This window comes from Lissotriton vulgaris, chromosome 11 (assembly GCF_964263255.1).
Source record: "Lissotriton vulgaris chromosome 11, aLisVul1.2, whole genome shotgun sequence".
NCBI lineage: Eukaryota > Metazoa > Chordata > Amphibia > Caudata > Salamandridae > Lissotriton > Lissotriton vulgaris.
In genome coordinates, this window is record NC_141699.1 from 345,364,177 (window position 1) to 345,385,026 (window position 20,850).

Here is a 20,850-nt window from a genome sequence, read left to right on the forward strand (position 1 = left end):
AATTCTGAATGTGGACAGTTCTCATGGTTTACTTCACATCATGCCTCAACCCGCGTGCTGAAGAATCCGGCTTCGATTGCCCCATACAGCCCCTCCTCTCCCCCAGGCAAACAGGATCTAGGCTTTGCAGGGGAGGATCTTGGCATGGGGCCGCCTGCCACCTGTAAACCTTCATAGGCTTCCCCACCCCCCTGAGCGCAAGGCGCAGGAACTGTCAATGATGACATCTGAGCATTCTCTTTCACTATCTCGCGGTCCAATCAGAGGCCAGAAGCCATGACGTCAGACCTGCTTGGCCTATAGGGATCGAACACGATCCTAGATATGGCTAAGACGCAGGAATTGCTGATCATTTACTAAGAATTAGAGCCGGGGAACGTTAAGCTCCCGGGTCCGAGCGTTCCGGACAACCGAACGTTCACGGAGGGATACGTAGTATCCGGCCAGCCCAGGATGCTGCTCATCTCCGGGAACCCCGGCGCAGGCAGCCGGCCCATATCCGTCATGGTCCCGGCGATTCACAGCGCCCCCTCCAGCCCGGAGCCCAGCGATCTGCCCCCGCGCAAGAGACAGCGGCTCACCCACCTCAGCCCGGAGGAGAAGGCGCTCAGGAGGTGAGGCATGCAGGCGGTAGTGAGGCAGACAAGCCACCCCGCCCCCCCCCCCCCCCCCCCCCCCCAGCGGTCATGGGATTCCTGGACTAGGACATGGTCTACCCGGGCAATCATGGCGTTGCCTAACTTCTCGAGGGCTCTGATCACATGAAATTTCTGTCCACCCGGAGGTCTGGGATTACGTTTAAGCAGATCGACTTTTGATCGATCACCCCAGTCCCCCCCCCCACCCCTCCGCCGCATCACCCCTAGCCTCCAAGGCAACGCCCATGTTGCAGGGTCTTTACTCAATGATCTGGTGCCAGGCTCGAGGCAATAGTCTGCATTTCACAATCCCAGGCTCCCAGCCGTGGGCAGGGACCTGGTAACATCTGGCAGATCAGCAGCAGACTAACTATATCCGGGCTCTTGGGATGGGGGTTTAAAAGTTCCAAAGTCAACCGGTTTCAACAGCGCTAGATAACCCTTCATAGGAATTCTCTTCAGTGGACATATTATGGGGTTTACCTGATATTTGCTATTATGGTCAAATGCTCTGTGCCCCAGGGTTGAACATAGACCAGCCTTATTGTTCAAATATCATCCCCAAACAAACTATACCAGTTAATATTTACACACGAACTGTAGCAGAAGGTTCCATTGCAGTCAATGTAGTTTTGCTCATGGTTGATTAAACGACAGGGTTCTTTTTATGGACGTTTTTTCTAATTTCAGATATGATATTATAGCGAGATGTTTAATAATGCTCCCTGATGTGCAGCTGTGTTTTCTAAAGTAGGCTTCTTTTGGGGGCGGGGGTCTTAAATGACAGTGATGCTGCTCTAGAGATTACATCCACCCGAGCCCTGTGATGAAACTATTCCACTAACTCGTGGTATGCAACTAACGATTTGCAGATGTCCGTGCCCCACGGCACCAGCTTCTTACTACGATGTATAGCACCTCTGTGGAAAGACAGTTTCGAAGACTGCCCTGCCCCCTGTCGAGACCCCGAGTGCCTGTTCCTGCCCCTCCGCCCCTCTCCCTGGCTGACTCAGCCCGGTCAGCCTGTGTGGGCGGCCCCCTCCCTCCGGGGAGACTCGGTCCGCCCCTGCTCTGCTTGCCACGGTGGCAGATCAGCTGAACTAACATGGCCGGGTTGACGCAAGTTCCTGCATTTAAAACGACACTCTCGGGAGGGGGCGAGAGGCCAGTTTAGATAAACGATACCAGCCACGCACTTTTTCTGATTCCTGAATAAGAATCAACCATTTCGTCCTCAAATTAAAAATAAAAGGTGCTAATTAATACTAGATAGTTCGGCAGACTGGGCGTGGGCATTAGTAGGGGCACGGTGCCAAATTCTCAAAGCTGTCTGGAGGGACAAGCGCCGGAATGAAGGGTTGGAGCAGGGTGCGGGACAGAGCCCGAGGCGTAGGGAAGGGTCAGAGGAGTGGTTTGTAGTGGGGTGTAGGGCAAGGGGAGAGGCCCTAAAGCTTAGTGTGTGAGGAGTTTGACGCAAAAGGGATGTCTGGATCACTGTTTGGGGGAGGGTCTGGAGCTTATTGACAGAATGAATGAATGTTGCACTTACAGAGCGCACTGTCACTCTTGATTGAGCGTCCTGCATAGCTATGCTGGGGATCAATAGTGTCATACTGTCATATGTGATATGGGACCCGGTCTGCACAACTACAACTAAGAACTAACAAACGACCCACCTAACCACACCCAATTGATTCCCTATTGTGTCACAGTTTATTTTTCTTGGAAGTTTCTCCAAAACATACCTTTTAATCCCAAAAGCTGGGTCACCGAGAAAGGGGAAATACTTTCCTAGTTTCGTGGTAAAATATGTTGTTATCAACCTGTGGCTGTCAACGTCGTTTGATTTAGGCACTGAGGGAAGTATAGCTGTTATAGAATTCTGGAGAAGCTCGTAGAATCTGGTGCTTCGGACATCAAGGAGGCGTGCAGTATGTCGCAGCTGATATATCAAGGAAGCCTGTAAAACGTGGTTGTTCAGATCTTTTATCGTGGTGCGATTTTGACATTAAGGGAGCTGTTAGGACCTCGCCGTTCAGACACCGAAGGCTCTTGCAGTGTTGTTCAGTTGGAACAAGAGGAAGCTTCTTGGCCTCGTGGTACTTCAAACACGGAAGAGTGGTTGTAGTGTCAGGAGAGAGGTTTGAAGATTATATCTTGGAGGCACAGAGGAAACTTACACCATGACTTCTTGAAGACCGTATGATGTGGCTCGATTCAAGCACTGATACAGTTCTTAGTATGGCTTAGTAAAACACCGGCCAGCTAATATTCATTTTTTGCACCAGTGAAGCTCATCTTTTTCCTTGGTTCTGACAGCTGTACCATCTGTTCACTATAACCCTTTGGTGCCATTGCGATAAAGCGCTACAATCTGGCATGGCTTGATGGTATTCTACTCGGTTTTCTTTTCACCTTCCTTGCTTGGCAGTAAGGAGTTCAGTACATGGTATTTCTGTGCCATTCGTGCTTTATGGTTTCAGCAGGAAGTACTGACATTAAAACGCCTCGCGTACATCCCAGTTATCCTCTTTGCACACCCTTTCCCAGCGCCTGACTCAGTCTTGACAGTAACTGAAGCCATCCCGCCCCCGTTGCTGGCAGGGCTCCCAGTTGCCAAAGACCTGTTGGCTGTGCTGATTATGTGCACCTGATGCAATGTGCAGCAATACCGCAGTGCTCTGAGAGTGCCAGCAGCCCACGTGTTTTCAGTGCCACCCATGCCTGACAGCAGATGCATATTTCTTGAGCAAGCCATGCCTCTACAGCATCATGTGCCGTGCAAAACACTCTATATTCCCTGGTGCCCTCAAGAGACTGCTTGCCTTTCACTGACTGTCTTACATGACACTCTCAAAATATCAGGGGCCTTTCAGGCAGTCCGAGCCACCCTCTAACAAACCACATGGTCGCAGCAGAATGTTTTCTGTGCCTTACAACAGGCTCCAAACCTACACCAGAGCCTGACCCTTGTACTCTTTCCCCAACACAAACGTATATCTTTGGGGCAGTGCAAACGCATCTAAGCGAGGAGTAGGCCAGTCAGGCAGCGCCGACAAGTCTTCGGCCTTATAGATGAAGGGAATCAGAAGTACGCCATAGGTGGTCGCCGAACCAGCAGCACAGACAAGTCCTTGTTGGTAACTGGGTCTTGGACACCCCTCCATTGGAGACGGGATGCATGGCCAAGTGTTCAGTGAGCATGATGGCAATGAGGGTGTGGGTGACGGGCAGCAGGGCAAGTCTTCAGTGGTATCAGAAAAGCATCCCAATCAGGACTTCCGGGGTAACTGGGCCAGGAATTTTAGAAAAGCCCTTAATGTTGACTTTGTGAGGCATCTTACGCACTCCTTTGGGGTCAGCCAACATGGACACAAGCCACAAGCGCTGACTTGGACAGTCAGGGCAGCCAAGCCTTTAGTGGAGTGGGTCCATGCGAATCATATGTCCTTAGCTGATGTTCAGACACAAATGGGGACTCCCTTAGACTTTGACAGTGGAAAGCCACAGCAGCAAGTGTAAAGAGGACATGGAGGGCGGCAAGTTGTTGGTGGCAGAAGATTCTCCCATTAGAAATCAGCAGCAAGTACAGGCCTTGATGAATGTGCTGTTGATGGCAATGGGAACAGGCACAATAGACCTGTCTTCAGCAGGGACGGTGTCAGCCGTTCTTAGAAAAAAATAATAGTGAACGTTGACTAATCTGTGCTGAAAACATGAGTGTGCAGTGTGGTAAAGGATTTGACAGCAAGTGAGATGGGCAGTATGGTCAGCGGCATCTTTTTACCACATGGTGTTCTCTTAGTTTAAGGTCTCCTGGAAGCCTCTGCAGCAGTTGGAACGGATGACCTGTGTATGTAGCGCTTTCAATGTGCACTACACCGTGCAGAGCACAGTAAACTCTATACAAAGCAATCTACCAGGACACAGTCCATTTTACACCAGGAAAGGCTCGACCCAAACTAGCTTGACAGGTGTGCAGCTAGAAGTGATCGAGGGTAGTCTTAGGATGGACTTATGGCATTACACCACTCGTTGTGCTCTGTTCACAATCCGCTCTCTGTCCCTCCTGCCATGCGAAGGCCTTCATCAGGAACACCTGTGTGCCTCCACTGAAGGCAGCTTGGTAAGGAGTGCCATTTTAAGCACGTGGTTTAGGCTTCCAGGGCAGTGCCATCTTCCTCGTTTCAGAAGCATCTAGAGCCCTCTCCTGCACACAGGAGCAACGTATTTAGCTTCATGCACATCATCCGCACACATGTATGAAATTAACAGTATTTTAGTAAAGAAAAAGCTTGCCGTGTGCTTTGTTTCCGTGGGTAAACGTGACTCTAATGATTGAGGGGGGGACTCTGTCAGAGGGGTCACAGCAGTAAATGTAAGGGCAAAACCAATCATAGCCTGCCTTTACCCCCCAAAGTCTCTCTTCGTATATATCTCTTTCTCATAGTGTGCTCACTCGTGCAATGGTGATGGGGTCAACCACCCTTACAAACTGTGTGGTAATCTCTTCCGCCACAAAGGCAACAGACTCGGCTTCTTGGTTTAGGTCGCAGCAGATGTGTTGACATTTTTATTGAATTTTACAGTGAACATACAGCACGAGAATAAGGATACAAAAGGCAATATTATATTGTTATATATAAATAAAAGATTCTATAAAAGGTACAAAATAACAGTGAATATATGACATTTGTTAATGAATAAAAGCATATAGATATGAAGTACATAAAGAACATGAAACAAGGTGGTATAACAACCACTGCAACCAATAAAATGACACAGTAGAAAATATAGCAAAATACACAACAAACCTGAACATGAAATTACACATATCCTATTTACATCCCCTTTTGGGGTCAGCAAAGTACAGAAAGACCAGGTGAAATAAATTGATACATGAAACATTTGTAACAGCACCTGAGACTGCATAGAGCATTTTCCCTGCTAGGGCATCCTGTGACTCTTGGTCACGCCACACATAATCTCTGGGATACCCGAGGTTGGGCTAGAAGTGTAGGGCCACCAGAAGGTACGCCACCCCCTTCTAACCAGCCTCACCCCTGAAAGGCTTCTCCCGAAAGAGGCGGCCAATTGGCCCATGTAGTGGCCTCAAGAATCGTTGTCGTTATTCAGCTAAAATGCTGCAACGGCCTGTGCAGGTAAGAGCGGTGTGACGGGTGGGGGGATTTCGACAGCGACCGCAAGGGGAAATTAAATACATAGTGAATTTTCCCTAATCTTCGTCTATCGAACCCCCCACCTTGCACAGCCCCATTGCTTTTACCTGCACGGGCCGCTGCTAAAATGGTGGGCTCTAAGGTAGCCATGTTGGGGTGATTTGGTGTCAAAATTCAGTCACCGACCTCAGCACATCAGAGGACAAAGAGGGGGCCACCAGGTGCCAGCCCACTTTTAAAGGGTCTTACTCTGCCCCCTCACATACCCCTTGACCACCTCCAGTCATAACCCACTTCCTCGGGCCCCCACCCCTCTACAGTGGAGCGACTTATGATGTCCTCCAGCAAATGGTGATGGGCTGGTACCCGTTCTCCGCGCCTCTCTTCTGCTCTCCTCCCCATATCTCCAAAATTGTTTCCTGTATCACACAAAATAACATGTGTAACTGATGTGCATTTACTGTAAACTTTAATGTCAACACATCTCTCGTAAAATAATTTGTATGTTTTAGATAAACAAATTGAATGGTCAAATCACAAATGGCGAACGTGGTTAATGTTGGGGTGTCCAATATCTTGCTTCAGAGGGCCTTTTGATTTTGAATAAATCCCACCCATTCCGCGTTTGTAAACCACGGCCCTCTTCCCCATGCTTGTGTAGATGTTTCTGCAGTGTTCAAACGTCTTCCGGTGTTAATGGCGCTCCCTTTGCCTCCACAGGAAATTGAAGAACCGGGTGGCCGCACAGACAGCAAGAGACCGGAAGAAGGCTCGAATGGGGGAGCTGGAACTGCAGGTCGTGGAGCTGGAGTTGGAGGTAAAGGCTGCATTCCTATAAGGGGGTCACTAGGAGTTCTTCTTTCCAGAGTCATTGTGTGTGAGGTGCGCATGCAGGGACACTCACAACTGTGTACAACCCGGTTAGCAGGCCACTTGTACATGCCCGGGCCTGAAGGGGTACACATGGGCAATGGGTACACTATGGATATGGGAACAGTTTAGACCATGGGCACTCATAAACTTTCTTTCGGGGGGCCAAATTTACAGTGTGGTTTGTGGCCGAGGGCCACACCGGTGGGGGCAGGGTGAAGGGGGGGGGGGGGGGGGGGGGCGGCGTAGGGCTAGAGCAAAAAAGACTGTGACCAAGAGGTTGAACACAGGCCCCTGCAGCGGAAGCATTAGTCCACTGAGCCACCAGACCCGACATACACACGTCTGTCAGTGTGTCTCTCTCTGTCTGTGTGTCTATGGCTGTGTGTGTCTGTCTGTTTGTGTGTCTCTGTATGTCTCCGTCTGTGTCTCTGTGTCTCTGTCTGGTTGTCTCTGTGTTTCTCTGTGTCTCTGCCTGTGTGCCTGTGCCTCTGTGTCCAAACAGGAAGCTTCCCAAAAGGCCTTTTAAAAGTGAGCTGTGAAAGGGCTTACAGCTGACTTCTAAAGGGTCTTTTGGGAAGCTTTCCGACGGTGCCATGACCTCACAGACGCTGGCAGTAAACACAGAAGATGGCCGCAGGAGCACACGTAGGAAATACCTATTTCATATGTATTCACAACGTATGTTCCTGCGGTCATCTTCTATGTTTACTGTCGGCCTTACTTGAAACTTAAAAACTGCCATGCAAGGTCCGCGGGCCGCCAATGAAGGCCTGCCGGGCCGCACTATGAGTACCAATGGTTTAGACCTCCCTTCATCTAGGTTGTGGTGGGGGGGTGGGTGGGTGGGTGAAGTTTGTGTGCACACCAGCAGTGCCCCCTACAATCCCTCCATGGTCAGCGTGATTTGGGCGCTCAGTAGAGGGCGAGGCCTGTAGGCAGTGTGTACAGATCTATAACTGTTGCATGTTCATCCTAGGGACGGTCAAGTATTTGTGTGGCCATTTCTGATGGGTCTTTCTCTTGTCTAGAATCAGAGACTCCTGCTTCAGAACGACCACTTAAGAGAAAAAACACAGCGCCTCTCAGTGGAGAACCAGGAACTCCGAGAGAGGCTGGGCTTGGATGCCCTGAAGGTGGAAGAAGATAATGAAGAAGCCAAGGTGAGCGGGTCCTTCGGGCTGGGAGGGGAACGGATCACCGACAGATTTGCTGGGGCTGTATACTAGGACTCTCTCCTCAGGGAAAAAGGTTCTCCAACCTGAGCGGAAAAATTGCACTTTTTTTACGTTCGTCTACCCTTTCCACTGCAGAATGTTATGCTTTGTAAATTCTTCAGGGAGGGAATAGGCATATACTATGTGCTAGTACACCTGGAAATCACTCCTGGGGTGACGTTTGATGCGTACGATTCAACCCTATGTGAATAGCAAAAAAGTGTAAAGGAGTTAAGGCAGTGCAGTAGAAATCTGCATGCACTCTTCCACTCAGTTTTTGGTGCATCGGGCAGATATTCCCCATTAGCGATTAGAGGCTTTCTGGTGAGACCCCTCTGTTCTGGAAACGCATTACCATGTGCGAGTAAGCCGATGGCTGCAAGGAAGGTTGTGCCGCAGTTGGTCATTTGTGAGTCTCAATATCTACGAGGTTTACTCTTTCTCCCCCACCCGTCACCATTGCTGGTGACCTCCCCATCAGTGCTTAATTTGTAAAGGAATAAGTGTCAGGGCCACCTTGTTTTCTTATACGCCTGCTGATGTCGCTGCCAAATGTCGTGGTTGCCTAATACCAGGATGTGTCTTGATTTCTCTCACGCCGGTTGTGTCCACAAACATACTCTTCCTGCCTCTTTATCTAGCTCCAGCAAGTTCTTTATCTCACCCCTGCTGTCGCGATTTCTCACTGTTCTGTGTTTCTCTTCCCCTTTTGCTGCTTTTCTCTCTTGTTTTTGTCTGTCTGATGATGAAAAATAAGTCCTGGTCCCCAAAAAAGAGTGCTGGTAGGCCCCACCTGCTACCCTTGGCTCAAATTAAGCACTGCGCACTCCCCTTCTGCCCCCAGTGGCGTCGTGAACCACACACCTTTGCAGTTTAAGTTCCATTCCCACTAACCTCTTAAGCTGAGTCTCACCAAAATGTTTATTAGTTTTATTGGCCTTTTTCTGGAGGTATACAGACAAAACCTCAAGCGCTTTAAGGAAATATACCAGGGCAGGGCTGAGGGTTGGGAGGCGAGGGCTGCTAAGTGAACCAGGAAATAAATGGAATGGTGAAAATATTGCATAAGGGCAGGGAGCAGCAACTAGAGTGAGTTCAAGGGAGAGAAAGAAAGGTAGATAGAAAGTGGAAAGAAGAAAGTATAGAAGGAAAGGTGGAAAAAAACATGGAAGAAAGGAAGGGTGGAAAAAATGGAGGTAAAAAGAACAAGTGAAGGAAGGGTACATGGATGAAAGAATGGATGAAAGGATGGCTATGGGTGGATGAATGTGCTGATATGCAAATAGAATGGTCAGTGGATGAATGAAATGGTGAAAGAATGGATGGAATAATGAAGGATAGAATATAGGTGCTGGGAGGGTGCAGGCGTGAATGTGTCACCAGATAGTTGGAATGGTGACAGGATGGACTGAAGGATGAAAGGATGTGAACATGGATGAATAGAGTGAAGGTTTGGAGGATGTATGGATAGATAGACAGACAGGAAAAGGGTGAACAAAACTATTCTAAGAAGGATCAGGCTTACTTGTTTCACCCACTTGGTGTCATTAGAGGTTTGGAGGGAGTTATAGTTACCTGGCAACTCTGTTGCCTGTCCTCTTCTAATTTGCTCACAAGGGATCCAATAGGACTTGTCCTATGTTGCTGCTGATCAGAGAGGTCCTCACTGTTACAGTGAACTTTCCCTTGCCTTGGGTTACCTAAATTAAACATATAGGAGATTAAAGTGGATGTTAATTGTTAAACAGTAGCATTGATAACGTGAAAACCGAGGCTTTGGCGGGGGCCCAGGAGTCCTTGAAGTGTGGGCGGCCTCTCACAGAAGGCAAGGAATGCTTCAAGTGCCATAGGCAGGGTACAGAAAATAACACCTGTGCTGCTGGTCGAAGGGAGGGTTTGTGTCTCTGGAAAGGGGCAGTGATCATCTTGCTGAAACATGTTGGTTCCGTAGCGCCAGGTGTGTTCCTAGCTTGACGCCAGCGACTTCAGAGCACAGATCGCTCTCGGAGAGACCACTGAGGTGCAGTCCCAAGGGATCCTCAGATTGGCATCTCTGATCCATCCCCACAATGTTTCCCAACCCTAGGCCGCTGGTCTCCCATCAGCCCATCGTGTAAACGTGTGATGCAGTTTTTATTGCACAATCCATGGGGTTTATCCGTGATAACTCATCTACCACCTGATCAGGATATTTCCTGCTGTGTGGGGAGGGATTCTGTTGGATGTTTTTGTAACTGAAGTGGTCTCCATCTCTGATTTCAAGCCTGACTACAAGTTCTGCATGCAGCTGAGTCTGGGACAATGTTCCCTCTTTTTGGTTTGAAAGCATGTAACCCATAGCTACGTGTGCAGTGAGGTCTAACGCGTTACCTTTTTGCTTTAAAAGGGTGTGTGCCACTTGCCTTGTGTGCAGTGAGGTTCTTTCTTTGAGAATCCATGTGTTGAACACGGTTCCCTGCAGCAGGGTCATATCTTTGAGAGGCTGGCCACCCAGCCTGTACATTGAGACACTGTGCCTGTATAGCTTTGGAAGCCTGTGACCATTGACTGTGTACACATTGGGGTCCAACCGTCATTCTTCCTCTTTTTTGAGTGTGCGCACATCTGCAAGGCCTGCAGTGAGACCTAAACAGTCCTATCTCTCTTTCTGTGCAGGTCTTGATCCAGTCCCGCGTGGAAGACTTGGGTATGGTGACCGGGTCCGCTGAGTCCGCAGCACTCAGACTATGTGCTCCTCTGCAGCAGGTGCAGGCCCAGACGTCATCACGCCTGATCATCTCCACGTTGATGATGGCAGCGCTGACGACTCCGACGCTGAGGTGAGACGCGAGCCCCCTACACCCCTTCACTGCCAGCAACACAAACCGCTGCGCTCCGCGGCCGGCCAGAGGGGAGGCGCTGAGCACAGCAGCTGTTCTTTATCACCCAAACCCTCCCGACACACACACGCGAGACATCACAGCACTTTACAAAGTATTTGATGTGAATTGAAGAAACACGGTAACGTCAACAGGCCTTAAGAGCAAGGAATATTACACTAACATTTTATCTTATAAAATGATCGTGGAAATTGAAAATAATTACATAAAGGATGAAGAACGATCAAGCTATAAATAACATGACTCACTCTGTTTATTAGGAAGGCCAAGTATTGTTAGCTATAGAAATGTCATGAAACATTTCTATAGCTAACAATACTTGGCCTTCCTAATAAACAGAGAAAGCCTTTGATCGGGTCTCCTGGCAATTCCTGTGGGCAGTCATAAAGAGAATGGGATTCGGGCCAAAGATCGCGCAGGCAGTTAAGCCCTTTATGTAAGACCAACAGCTTGTGTCTCAGTTAATGGACAACTTACCGGGCAGTTTGATATCTCCCGGGGCACCAGGCAAGGCTGCCCTTGCTCCCCTCTGCTGTTTTCCCTCTATTTGGACCCCTTCATCAAGCAAATAGAGAGAAATAATGAGATTCTCCCAGTCAACTTCCAAGGCAGATGCACCAAGATCATGGCTTACGCCGATGATCTGGCCATCACTTCACCTGATCCCTTAAACACCATGGTGGCTATTGAAAGTGAGGCAAAAACATTTGGGAGGCTCTCTGGCTATGCCATGAACCAAAACAAAACCCAAATATTAACAAATAGCCAAGTACCCTGGACCGATTATAGAGTGGTTTCCAAAGCCAAATATCTGGGAGTCTCCATCTCATCAAATCTGGATGAGATTGTTACAGATAACCTAGTTCCCCTGGCAGCACACACTAAAAAAGCTCTGAACCAAATCAACAACCTACATTTAACTCTTGTTGGCAGATGTAATGTCATAAAAATGACATACTTTCCCAAACTCCTATATTTCTTCCGCACAATACCTCTGGAATTTAGTAAATCAAACCTGCAAAAATTTCAACAAATATTTACACAGTTTATCTGGTCATACTCCCAACCCAGGAGGACATTAAGGCAGCTCTGTTTACCAAAAGAGCGAGGGGGTTGGTCTTTTCCTAACATCACTCTTTACTATTGGGCTTCGGTTTTACAATACAGCGCAGAATTGTTTAGAGAGGCTCCTCCCCCGCGGACAGTAGGGCTTCCTACGCCCTTCCAGCTACTGTTGGGAGAACAGTCCTGAGGCAGTCTTCCCCGGGAAACCGCCTACGGATACTCCAATAGGGGGAGATTTAAGACATTATTAAACTCTTTTAAAACCTTCCGCAGTATCTGCAAATTCTTAGGTCTGGGCAGATTCAACTTTTATACTCCCACTCTGAACAATGGCAGCTTGCATGCTATCTTCGGCAGGACTTATTTCTCAGACTGGCATAAGGCCGGCATATCAAAATTGGGAGACCTTGTCACCTGTGAAGGGGTAGTCCCTTTCTCTGAGTTACTGGCTAAATTTAAACTAAAAAATAAAGACGCATTTAAATATCTTTCCTTATTTGATTTCCTGTCTAGGAAGGCAGGGGGGCCTTAGGATTTAGGGAAATTGACCTCCTTAATACCTTACGTAAACCCTTAACCCCTCAAATAGGCCTGTTATACAATATCTTAAATAAACAGACCCCCGACGACTTACAGAACATAGCTGATAAATGGCACAACATAACTGACACTCCCAGCAGGACTTTTTTTTAACTCACTTGCCCTCTCACAGAACATTCTAATCTCTGCCAAACTACAGGTGCAACATTTTAAAACTTTTTTTTTTCTATATCTCACTCCTAGCAAAATTGCAAAGTGGGGGACCGGTCGAGGCACCCTATGTCCTAGATGTATGGAATATGGGGCCAACTCTATCCATATTTTTTCCACATGCGTAAAACTCTCCATCACTTTAAATCCAATACAGGAATTTTTAAGGGAAGTTACAACGCAACCTATAACACTGAATCCAACTATGATTTTGCTAGGAACGCAGACTGAGACCTCTCAGTGGAAAAGAGATGGTCTAACTTTTATCGCGATGACAGTGTGGCGACTCTGTGTGGTCTCTGCCTGGCTTGAACCGGAGCCCCCATCTTTTTAGGGCTCGTCCTTTCCTATTCAGTAGGAATAGGAAAAGAGCCCTAATGCAGTCAACCCATTTCTTAAGGCCAAGGGCTCTCCCCAGAGGATTTTGGGAAGTGCACGCCTCGTGAACGAGCTTGCATTTCCCCACAGGCTTCCCCCCTGCCAGCAGCATTTGCCACATCAAAGGCTTCAGCTGCCCCGCCCCCCACCGTCACTTATTCGGCAGGGAGCCTCCCTCCCACTGCTTCCCTCCCACAGGCTTCCCCAGCATGCGCAGTGCGCGCTGGCCTCAATTCTCCTCCCCCTAATTGCTTTCACGGCCACATCAAAGGGATCCTTTCCCGGCTGCTTTGCCTCATGCATTTCTGCCAAGAGCTTGTTCTTCGTTTGCCTGCTCCCTCCCTCCCCGTCGGAAGGATGGTTAGCTGCTGCAGACAGCAGACACATCCCGCAGACTTCAAACCACTGTGGTCTTAACAGAATTAAAGCTTACCAAGCGCCCAAGAATCCCTGTCTGTCATTAGGCCTTCCGACGGCTTACGTTACACCTCCCTCGACAAGAGGCATCTACTTCAGTGGGCAAGCGCATCCTCATGCGTATCCCTCAGCCACAGGCCTCTCTCTCTCCCTCATGGATCGCCCTCTCCGTGCCTTACCAAAACACCACCCTCTGTACACTACCAACCCATCGAGCGCCCAACCCTTCTCTCGGAAAATGTACTCACTAGCTCCCACAAAAGTGACCCTGGTCTTCCCTACCTCGTTCAGAGAACAAACACCCATTGCTTCTCCGGTTTGGGGCACCCTCGGGGATTACCGCCGGATTCCTTTACCAAAGCATTCCGTGCACTCACTCCCCGAATCCCATCCCTTCCATTCCCTGTGCACTATCACTTACTCACTCACCGAGTGTCCATTCCTTCCCTCCTTAGGGAACACTCTAGCCCCCTGTGGGATTACCCTCTCCTTCCTTTGATGCGTACTCCCACCCATACCCGTCCCACAGCAGACTCTCTATCTGCACTCTCTGCCCCCACCCCACCGAACCCCCTTCAACTCGTCCACAGAGCACCTCGATCTCTTTCTGAGACAGAGCACTTTAATCTCAGGCACCCCCTACTCCTCTCAGCCCTCCCCCATCCTCTTTTATCCCAGCCACGCAATCTGTCTTTCGCCCCCGTGTCCTAATTGGACATTACACAGCAATTCCGTGCTGATAATTTTGGCGAGTAGACCACAAACTACAACAATAACACCACCCTACACACCCTTGAGAAAACAGGTTAACCTTTTCCTTCGTTCCACATACATGCATAAAAAAAATACGACTTACCATCCACACTCTACATACAAAAATATCGAGTCCTTCTCCCTTTCTACCACAACAGCACCGATAAAACACACTGCCTTGAAGACACAAACCACCAACATGGCAAATCACATCACCTGCTCACAAATCAGAGTCCAACCCACTTGCAAACATATAGCCCAAGCCCCCAAAACAACACCCATTGTATGTGCTCTCTGTGCATTTGTTTTCTCTTTCACTGTGTTTTTATCTCTTCTCTAAATTATTCGTAGTTTTTTCCTTTCATTGGGGGGGGGGGGGGGGTTGCTTTATTGAAATGCTTGAAGTATCATTTATTCACGTTGGCAAATAAAAATTACAACAGAAATGTCATGGACAACGTCCTTTAGAAGTAGTGAAAATGTGCATAGGAAACTAACGGACTGGTTTAGAAGGGCTTCCTTCTGTTAGTCGAGATAATACTCCATAGATGATCGGGTTTTCGGTATCATATCCTGTGGCGGGAGGGGGGGCGGGGGGGTTCTCCGCCATCACAGCTCAGGCTTCTGCAACAGGCCTTGACCCTCGTTCAGAAGTGTGCTGCTCCTCTCTCTGGGATTAAGGCCGTGCCCTCTGCCCCCACCCCCGAATCGTACTACTAAACTCTGTGGCGAAAGCCTGTGCCCCCCCCCCCCCCCCCCCCCCCCAGCTAAAGCTGCTTTCACCTCTCTGGGCAAAGCTAACCCTAACCAACCCACCCCCCAGCTCAACCCACGCACCCCCTCACCCAGCTAAACCATCCACCCACCCCTCCCCCAGCTCAAACACTTTGTAACTCCATGGCCATGGAAAACGGGCTGCAACCTTGGACATTGCGTTGTTGACTTGTTGCAGATATAGCCAAAGCCTACCTGGAGACCTGATAACATAGGACTGTATTTGTCTTGTGTGGGGTTGTGGCGGGGGAATGAGGGTCAACATCTGTAAATAATTCTGTTCTCGAAAAGTCACTTTCCACCCACAAGAAAGATTAGATTAGACGTAAATGGAACATAGGGTATTGTTTACATTTGGCTCCAAAGGGATCTAACCATGTGCCTTTCAGTAGAGCTTGGAACAACCTCCCCAAGCCCTTCACGAGTCTTTCCCCGCCTTAGCGTCACCTTCTGAAAGTCAGAAGAGGTGCATATGTTCTAGCTGCTGCCCAGAGAGGGGCACTTAAAAATACTTTGTGAGGTTACACAGTTGGTATTTTTTCCTCTTCCTGTTGATCAGCACAGGATAATTGCATGGAGTTTGGCAAGCTGGCAGAACGTTTATCTCAGTGCACCTCGTACCTTGGCTCCTCCACATCGTGTACCTGTAACTTCTGATAATATATGCTTGCAGAAGGCACTCAGTGCCATTGTTGTGCCTATGTCCTCTGCCCGCACTCATGCCCATGAGAGACTAGGAATGTGCCAACACTGTTAACCAGTCACACTCATGTAGTTAAGGTTTAAACCACACACGTCCTGGGATTTCTGCGCAGTGTTGGCCCCAAGTGACACTCTTCTCTCAACAGACTGTACTTTAAATGAATTGAAAAATTAATAATTTGCCTCTTTCCTCCCTCTCTGCAGTCTGATATATTACTTGGCATTCTGGACAGCTTGGATCGGCTGGACCCAGAGACGTTCCTCTACGCCAAGGACCTGGAGTCTCGGTGTCTGGAGGAAGAAGTCGGCAGCGACGAGCATACCATACCGGCCTCCCCATCTTCTGCTCTGGGGTCCCCATCAGCAAAGCTGGACGCCATTAATGAACTCATCCGCTTCGACCATGTCTACACGAAGCAGCTAAGCTCGGAGTCTGACGCTTCTGAGCTAAGCAACGAAGCCTGCGTAGTTATTAAAATGGAGGAACCCACTCAGAGCCCCACGGGCGAGGAACTGGCCAGCCCCCTCGCCTGCGTGAAGCAGGAGATCCTGGAAGATCACTTTATCCAGCACTTGTGCATGGAGAGCCTCCTCTCGGTCCCGGAGCCCACCCTGCAGAAGCCTCTCAGCCTGTTGGACACTGCCAGCGACTCCGGGTACGAGGGCTCCCCATCCCCTTTCAGTGACCTCTCATCTCCACTGGACTCAGACCCCTCTTGGGAGTACACTTTTGCCAATGAACTCTTCCCCCAGTTGATCAGTGTCTAACTGGTACAATGCCGTCCCTCCTTTTCTGGGGAGAGACTCACATTTCAGACTGAGACAGAAATGGGTGAAGAACATTTTGCCCCATTATTTTCTTAAATTAAGCCAAAATGTACATAGAAATGCAATTGTTGACTTTCTATTACTAGTCGTTATAGAGAGTCTGCTACTTATTTAAAGACCTGAAAACTCAACATAAGTATTTCTCATTGACATGTGACCACAAAACTATTCAGGCTGCTCCTCTTGCTACAGAAGTGTGTGACCCCTTTTTGACGCAAAAGGGGTCATAGGGCATAATCCAGCTCAATGGAAAGGTGAATAGACAAGCTATCAGCAGCACGTGTGTTATAGCTGACATGGGACATAAGGAGAGTGTTTAGGGCAGGGGCAGTCGATTGAAAGCATAAATCTACCATGTGCATGATCAATGCTTTAACCACTGTGAAAACCACAGTTGCCCTTATATCTGAAAGGTTGTTACTTTTAGGCAAGGTCAGCTCACCAACTGAGTGTGGAGACAGAATACCTCTTGTTTTAATCCTCCCCAAGCTATCCCAGCTGTACCTTTTAGTATTCGCTCTGTCTAAGGGGTCTACCGGCAGCTCAGTGGAGGTAGGTGCCCGGGTAGGTGATAACTGGGCCTTAACACCATACATTTCCTCAGGGGATTGAATGAGGCTAATAACATTTGTATCAATTTATGACCATGGACCTTGAGAGTTATTTTGGGTCATCGGCTCCACGTTTATTCACCAGCCCGACATTCTTTCCGTTTCAAATGCCAAAAAAGTGCTACATTCAGGCCCAGCTCAATTGAAATCTTAGCATACCGCCTCAGCACAACAAATTGTGTGTTTGTTAACATAGAGAAAATCCTCACCTACCCTTACGTCACATATTTTCTTAACATAGCGTGCACATGCCAGTCCACTGAGGTAGATCCTTGTTAGGATGGTACGGTGACATACGTTTGCTGAGATGGTGATTCTGTTGATGTCTTTGAACGCAAATCACCATTACCCTGTTGAAGACATCGGTGGCATGAGACTTTATAACATTGATTTCAAAGCGACAAGTGAGACCACTGAAGCCTTTTATAGATACTGCAGGTCATTGTGTAAGTGCATGAAACACCCGTTTTACACTCATCCTTCAAGACATGCTGGGATTACTATTCTGCTTCGTTGCATTTAAGGGAGAGCGTCATTTATGGTACCCCACAACAGTGGTTTGCTGTTAGCATCTGGATGTAATGTTTTGTCAACAGTCACTGCCCCTTGTCGGCCTGTACAATTTGACTGCTCTGTCTATGCTGGAATAGGACCTTGTGCTTCACAGAGCCTTACAGTTTATCTGAGAACATAAATCTATTTTGTAAAAGAAACAAATTTACTGTGTAAATGTGTCTACATTTATTAATATTATTGTATTTCCCTTATCCTGGATGCTTTAGCATATGAGTTGCTTCCTCTATTTTAATATTTAATACTACATGTGCAATTAAAAAGTGCAATGCAGCCCGTGTGTGCTTTGGCTTAATTTTATTTGTGAGGGATTACATGCACGGAGCAGTGTGTAATCTGCTTTGGAGCATCTGACAGAAGAGCATATAGAGGGTTTTGTGACACTGAAGCTATGTGTTCACTCTTAAAAGATAAATATAAGAAAAACAAGGAATTGACACATGTTGTGAGACCAGCAGGACTAAACGCAGATGAGGAACAACAAGGTTCACATCGTAATGTACACACAACATCAAAACCTATGATGAGAGTCTTGATAAGAGCATCATATCTTAATGATGTTCAAAAGGCACAAATAAATTTCAACGTTCTGTGAATATCCGAGTGAAGTCATTGACCAATTTTAAGAGCAAAAAAGCTTTTGACAGCTGAGTAATACCAGACCACTAAGATTTCACATACATTTGCAGTGCTTCAAATGAGGAGTTGTTGAGTACCTGTACACTATAATTTGAAAGGTAGAGTATCCGCATCTTTTAACACAGCATATACTTTTTAAAGGAGTAATATCAAGTTCCTAGTTCTATTACAAGCGCTGCAATATATCTACTCTTACAGTGTCTGTTATATTGACTCTGTAGTTCTGTTTAGGTCTGAGCTTTCAACGAAAAAGTACCTTTTTTTTAAAATTTGGTTTAAACGTAGGAAAAATTTGTGCAGATTCATCAAATGGCTCCATTCAGCTAGCGAAATTGACTATGTTTTAGCATGTCGTTACAGGTAGGTCTCGGGTGGTATGGGGCGGGGGGGGGGTGCGAATGAGAGTAAAAGAGGTATCAAAATGAACGTTTCGGTTTTAAATCCCATAGGAAACTGTTTTCCACTACCCCAAAAACGTTGAAAGCAATTACACCAAACTTGATATGGGAGTACAACTTTCCTGTTAGTTGTCACTACTTGCACAACTTCGCAAAGCCATGGCTGATCCGTAGCCCCATAAAAAAATAATAATAAGGACCTGTCATTAGGCTAGGGAGTTTTTTCTCCCCTGTCATCCATGGGATCTGCAAATCTGACTGACTGGCCATTACAGATACAAGCATTTGCAATGAAATAGGTCTCGCAGTTGTGAGAGTTTGAGCTATTGGCATTGTAAATGGCAATGCCTTTTATTTACTTGTTGGTGTTTAAAACATAAATGAAAGGCATGGTCATGTACAATGCCAATAGCTTAAACTCTCGCAAATATGAGACCTATAATTAAGTCTGACAGTAAAGTACGCGCTGGAGTGAAATATTCAGTTCACATTCTGTTGTTTTCGTGTCACGTATACATGCCTGGGTGACCCAGTAAGTAACATATGTTCTTTGACCAGTGTGTTGTCTGTCCTCTTGTGTGAAAGAGGTACACTGGCTAGATCAATCGGTTCATTAAATGGAAACACATTCAAATAAGTATTAGAACTATGTGTAGGCGAGGTCCGTTGAAGCAAGGCACAGAGAGAAAACACAACATGCACAGGTCAAACAACCAGAGAGTGGAGCCGAGACTCAAAGAAGCTCGTAGCTTGGAATTCAGTGCCTCCAGATGAAAAGAATGTCCTCTAGCAGCTTTGGGGGAGACGGTGGGGGGTTAAGGCCCTAAGAGGCCACCACACCATGTGAGATTATGAATGACATTAAACTCTCCAGTGTCCTCCTGTTTCTTCCTTCTCTAGTGTGTTGGGTCACACCCCTCCCCCTCCTAATTTGAAATTCAAAGCCTCTGCCTGTGTCTGTTTGTGACCCTCCCATTGCCTGTAATAGCCACCATATTGCCCCCACCCGCTACCAATTAGCCCACTCTCGGACAGCCTAGATAGTTAGTTGTAAACTGTGGCTGTTATCAAACGCTTGAACCCAGGGCTTTTAAATGGCTGCACTGCTCGAACACGCTGATCTCCTCCAAGGGCCCTGGCCCGTCCAGGGTGCCGCTTCCCTACCAGGTTTCCAGCTTTACCCTTGGGCACCCGGAGACACTAGCTGCGGCGTCTGTCCTGATGGGATGTGAGTGAATTCTCTGCTGTCTGCCCCCTGTCCCAGCCCGGGAGGCAGCATCGCTTGGGTGGGCGGGGGAGGAGGAGGGGTAGGCAGTGACCTCACTGCAGCGGCTTGGAGGGAAGCGAGACTACGTGCCATTCTCTCTCTTCATAAACAGAGGCCCCTGATCCATCCCTACAGGCACAATCAGAGAGCCAGAGTGGCGCGTGCTCCAGCCATGAAGGCAGCATGATGGGGACTCTGATGATAAATCTTTTACGACAGAAGGGAAGCAGGCCATCGTGTCCGGAGGGGCGGTCCAAAAAGCGGACAGGGCGGCAACCAAAAACCCTCTTTTTCAATGGGAAGCCAGCGTTTACCATAAACACTGACGCTACCCAATGAAAAGGAGGGGCAGGGCTTACAGTACCCTTTTTCTAACAATATCACAGAGGTGGGGCAGACCTAAAAAATATGATGGGCTAACGTTAACCAAAGTAAAGAAGTGAGAAGCACTGTGGGAAGGGGGGTAGGTATAAAGGTGAGCACACCTTAACCCCTGTCCTATGTGTGGGCGCCACAAAGATCCCCAGAATTAAAATTAATTTATAAGAAGTACATTTTATCCTGGGTTCCGCAGGTAGCAAACAAGAGCATGGTCTGGCCAATATGCTGACCCTACCGCCAGCCCACACTGCTTACATCAGAGCACCATGTGCAGTGGTGATTAGCAGTCTGTGGAATGTGGAGCCTTTAGATGATTGCTTTTACAGAAGCGGGTTGTAGTAGGTCATCAAAGAAACAAGATATTCACTGAAACGGTTAATGTGAAGTTCAGTTTAGCTTTGGCCATAACTTAATGTAGGTTTCAAAAATGATGAAATTGATGCAAAAATAACCATGGTTCCGAAATGAAAACCAACAAACAACTGAAAAGCCACAGTTGGTGTTAGCTGGGCAAACTGTGGCTCACACAC

The 20,850-nt window shown here is 47.8% G+C and overlaps 1 protein-coding gene across 1 annotated transcript; it reads left to right on the forward strand.

Annotated features, from left to right (window-relative positions):
- Positions 1–330: 330 nt before the first annotated feature.
- XBP1 (X-box binding protein 1) lies at positions 331–17,898 on the forward strand. Its single transcript, XM_086943300.1, is given in 6 exon segments — positions 331–614; positions 6,539–6,635; positions 7,720–7,851; positions 10,561–10,643; positions 10,646–10,724; positions 15,828–17,898. Coding segments are annotated over 6 exon segments (1,116 nt in total). The 5' UTR covers positions 331–453; the 3' UTR covers positions 16,392–17,898.
- Positions 17,899–20,850: the final 2,952 nt, after the last annotated feature.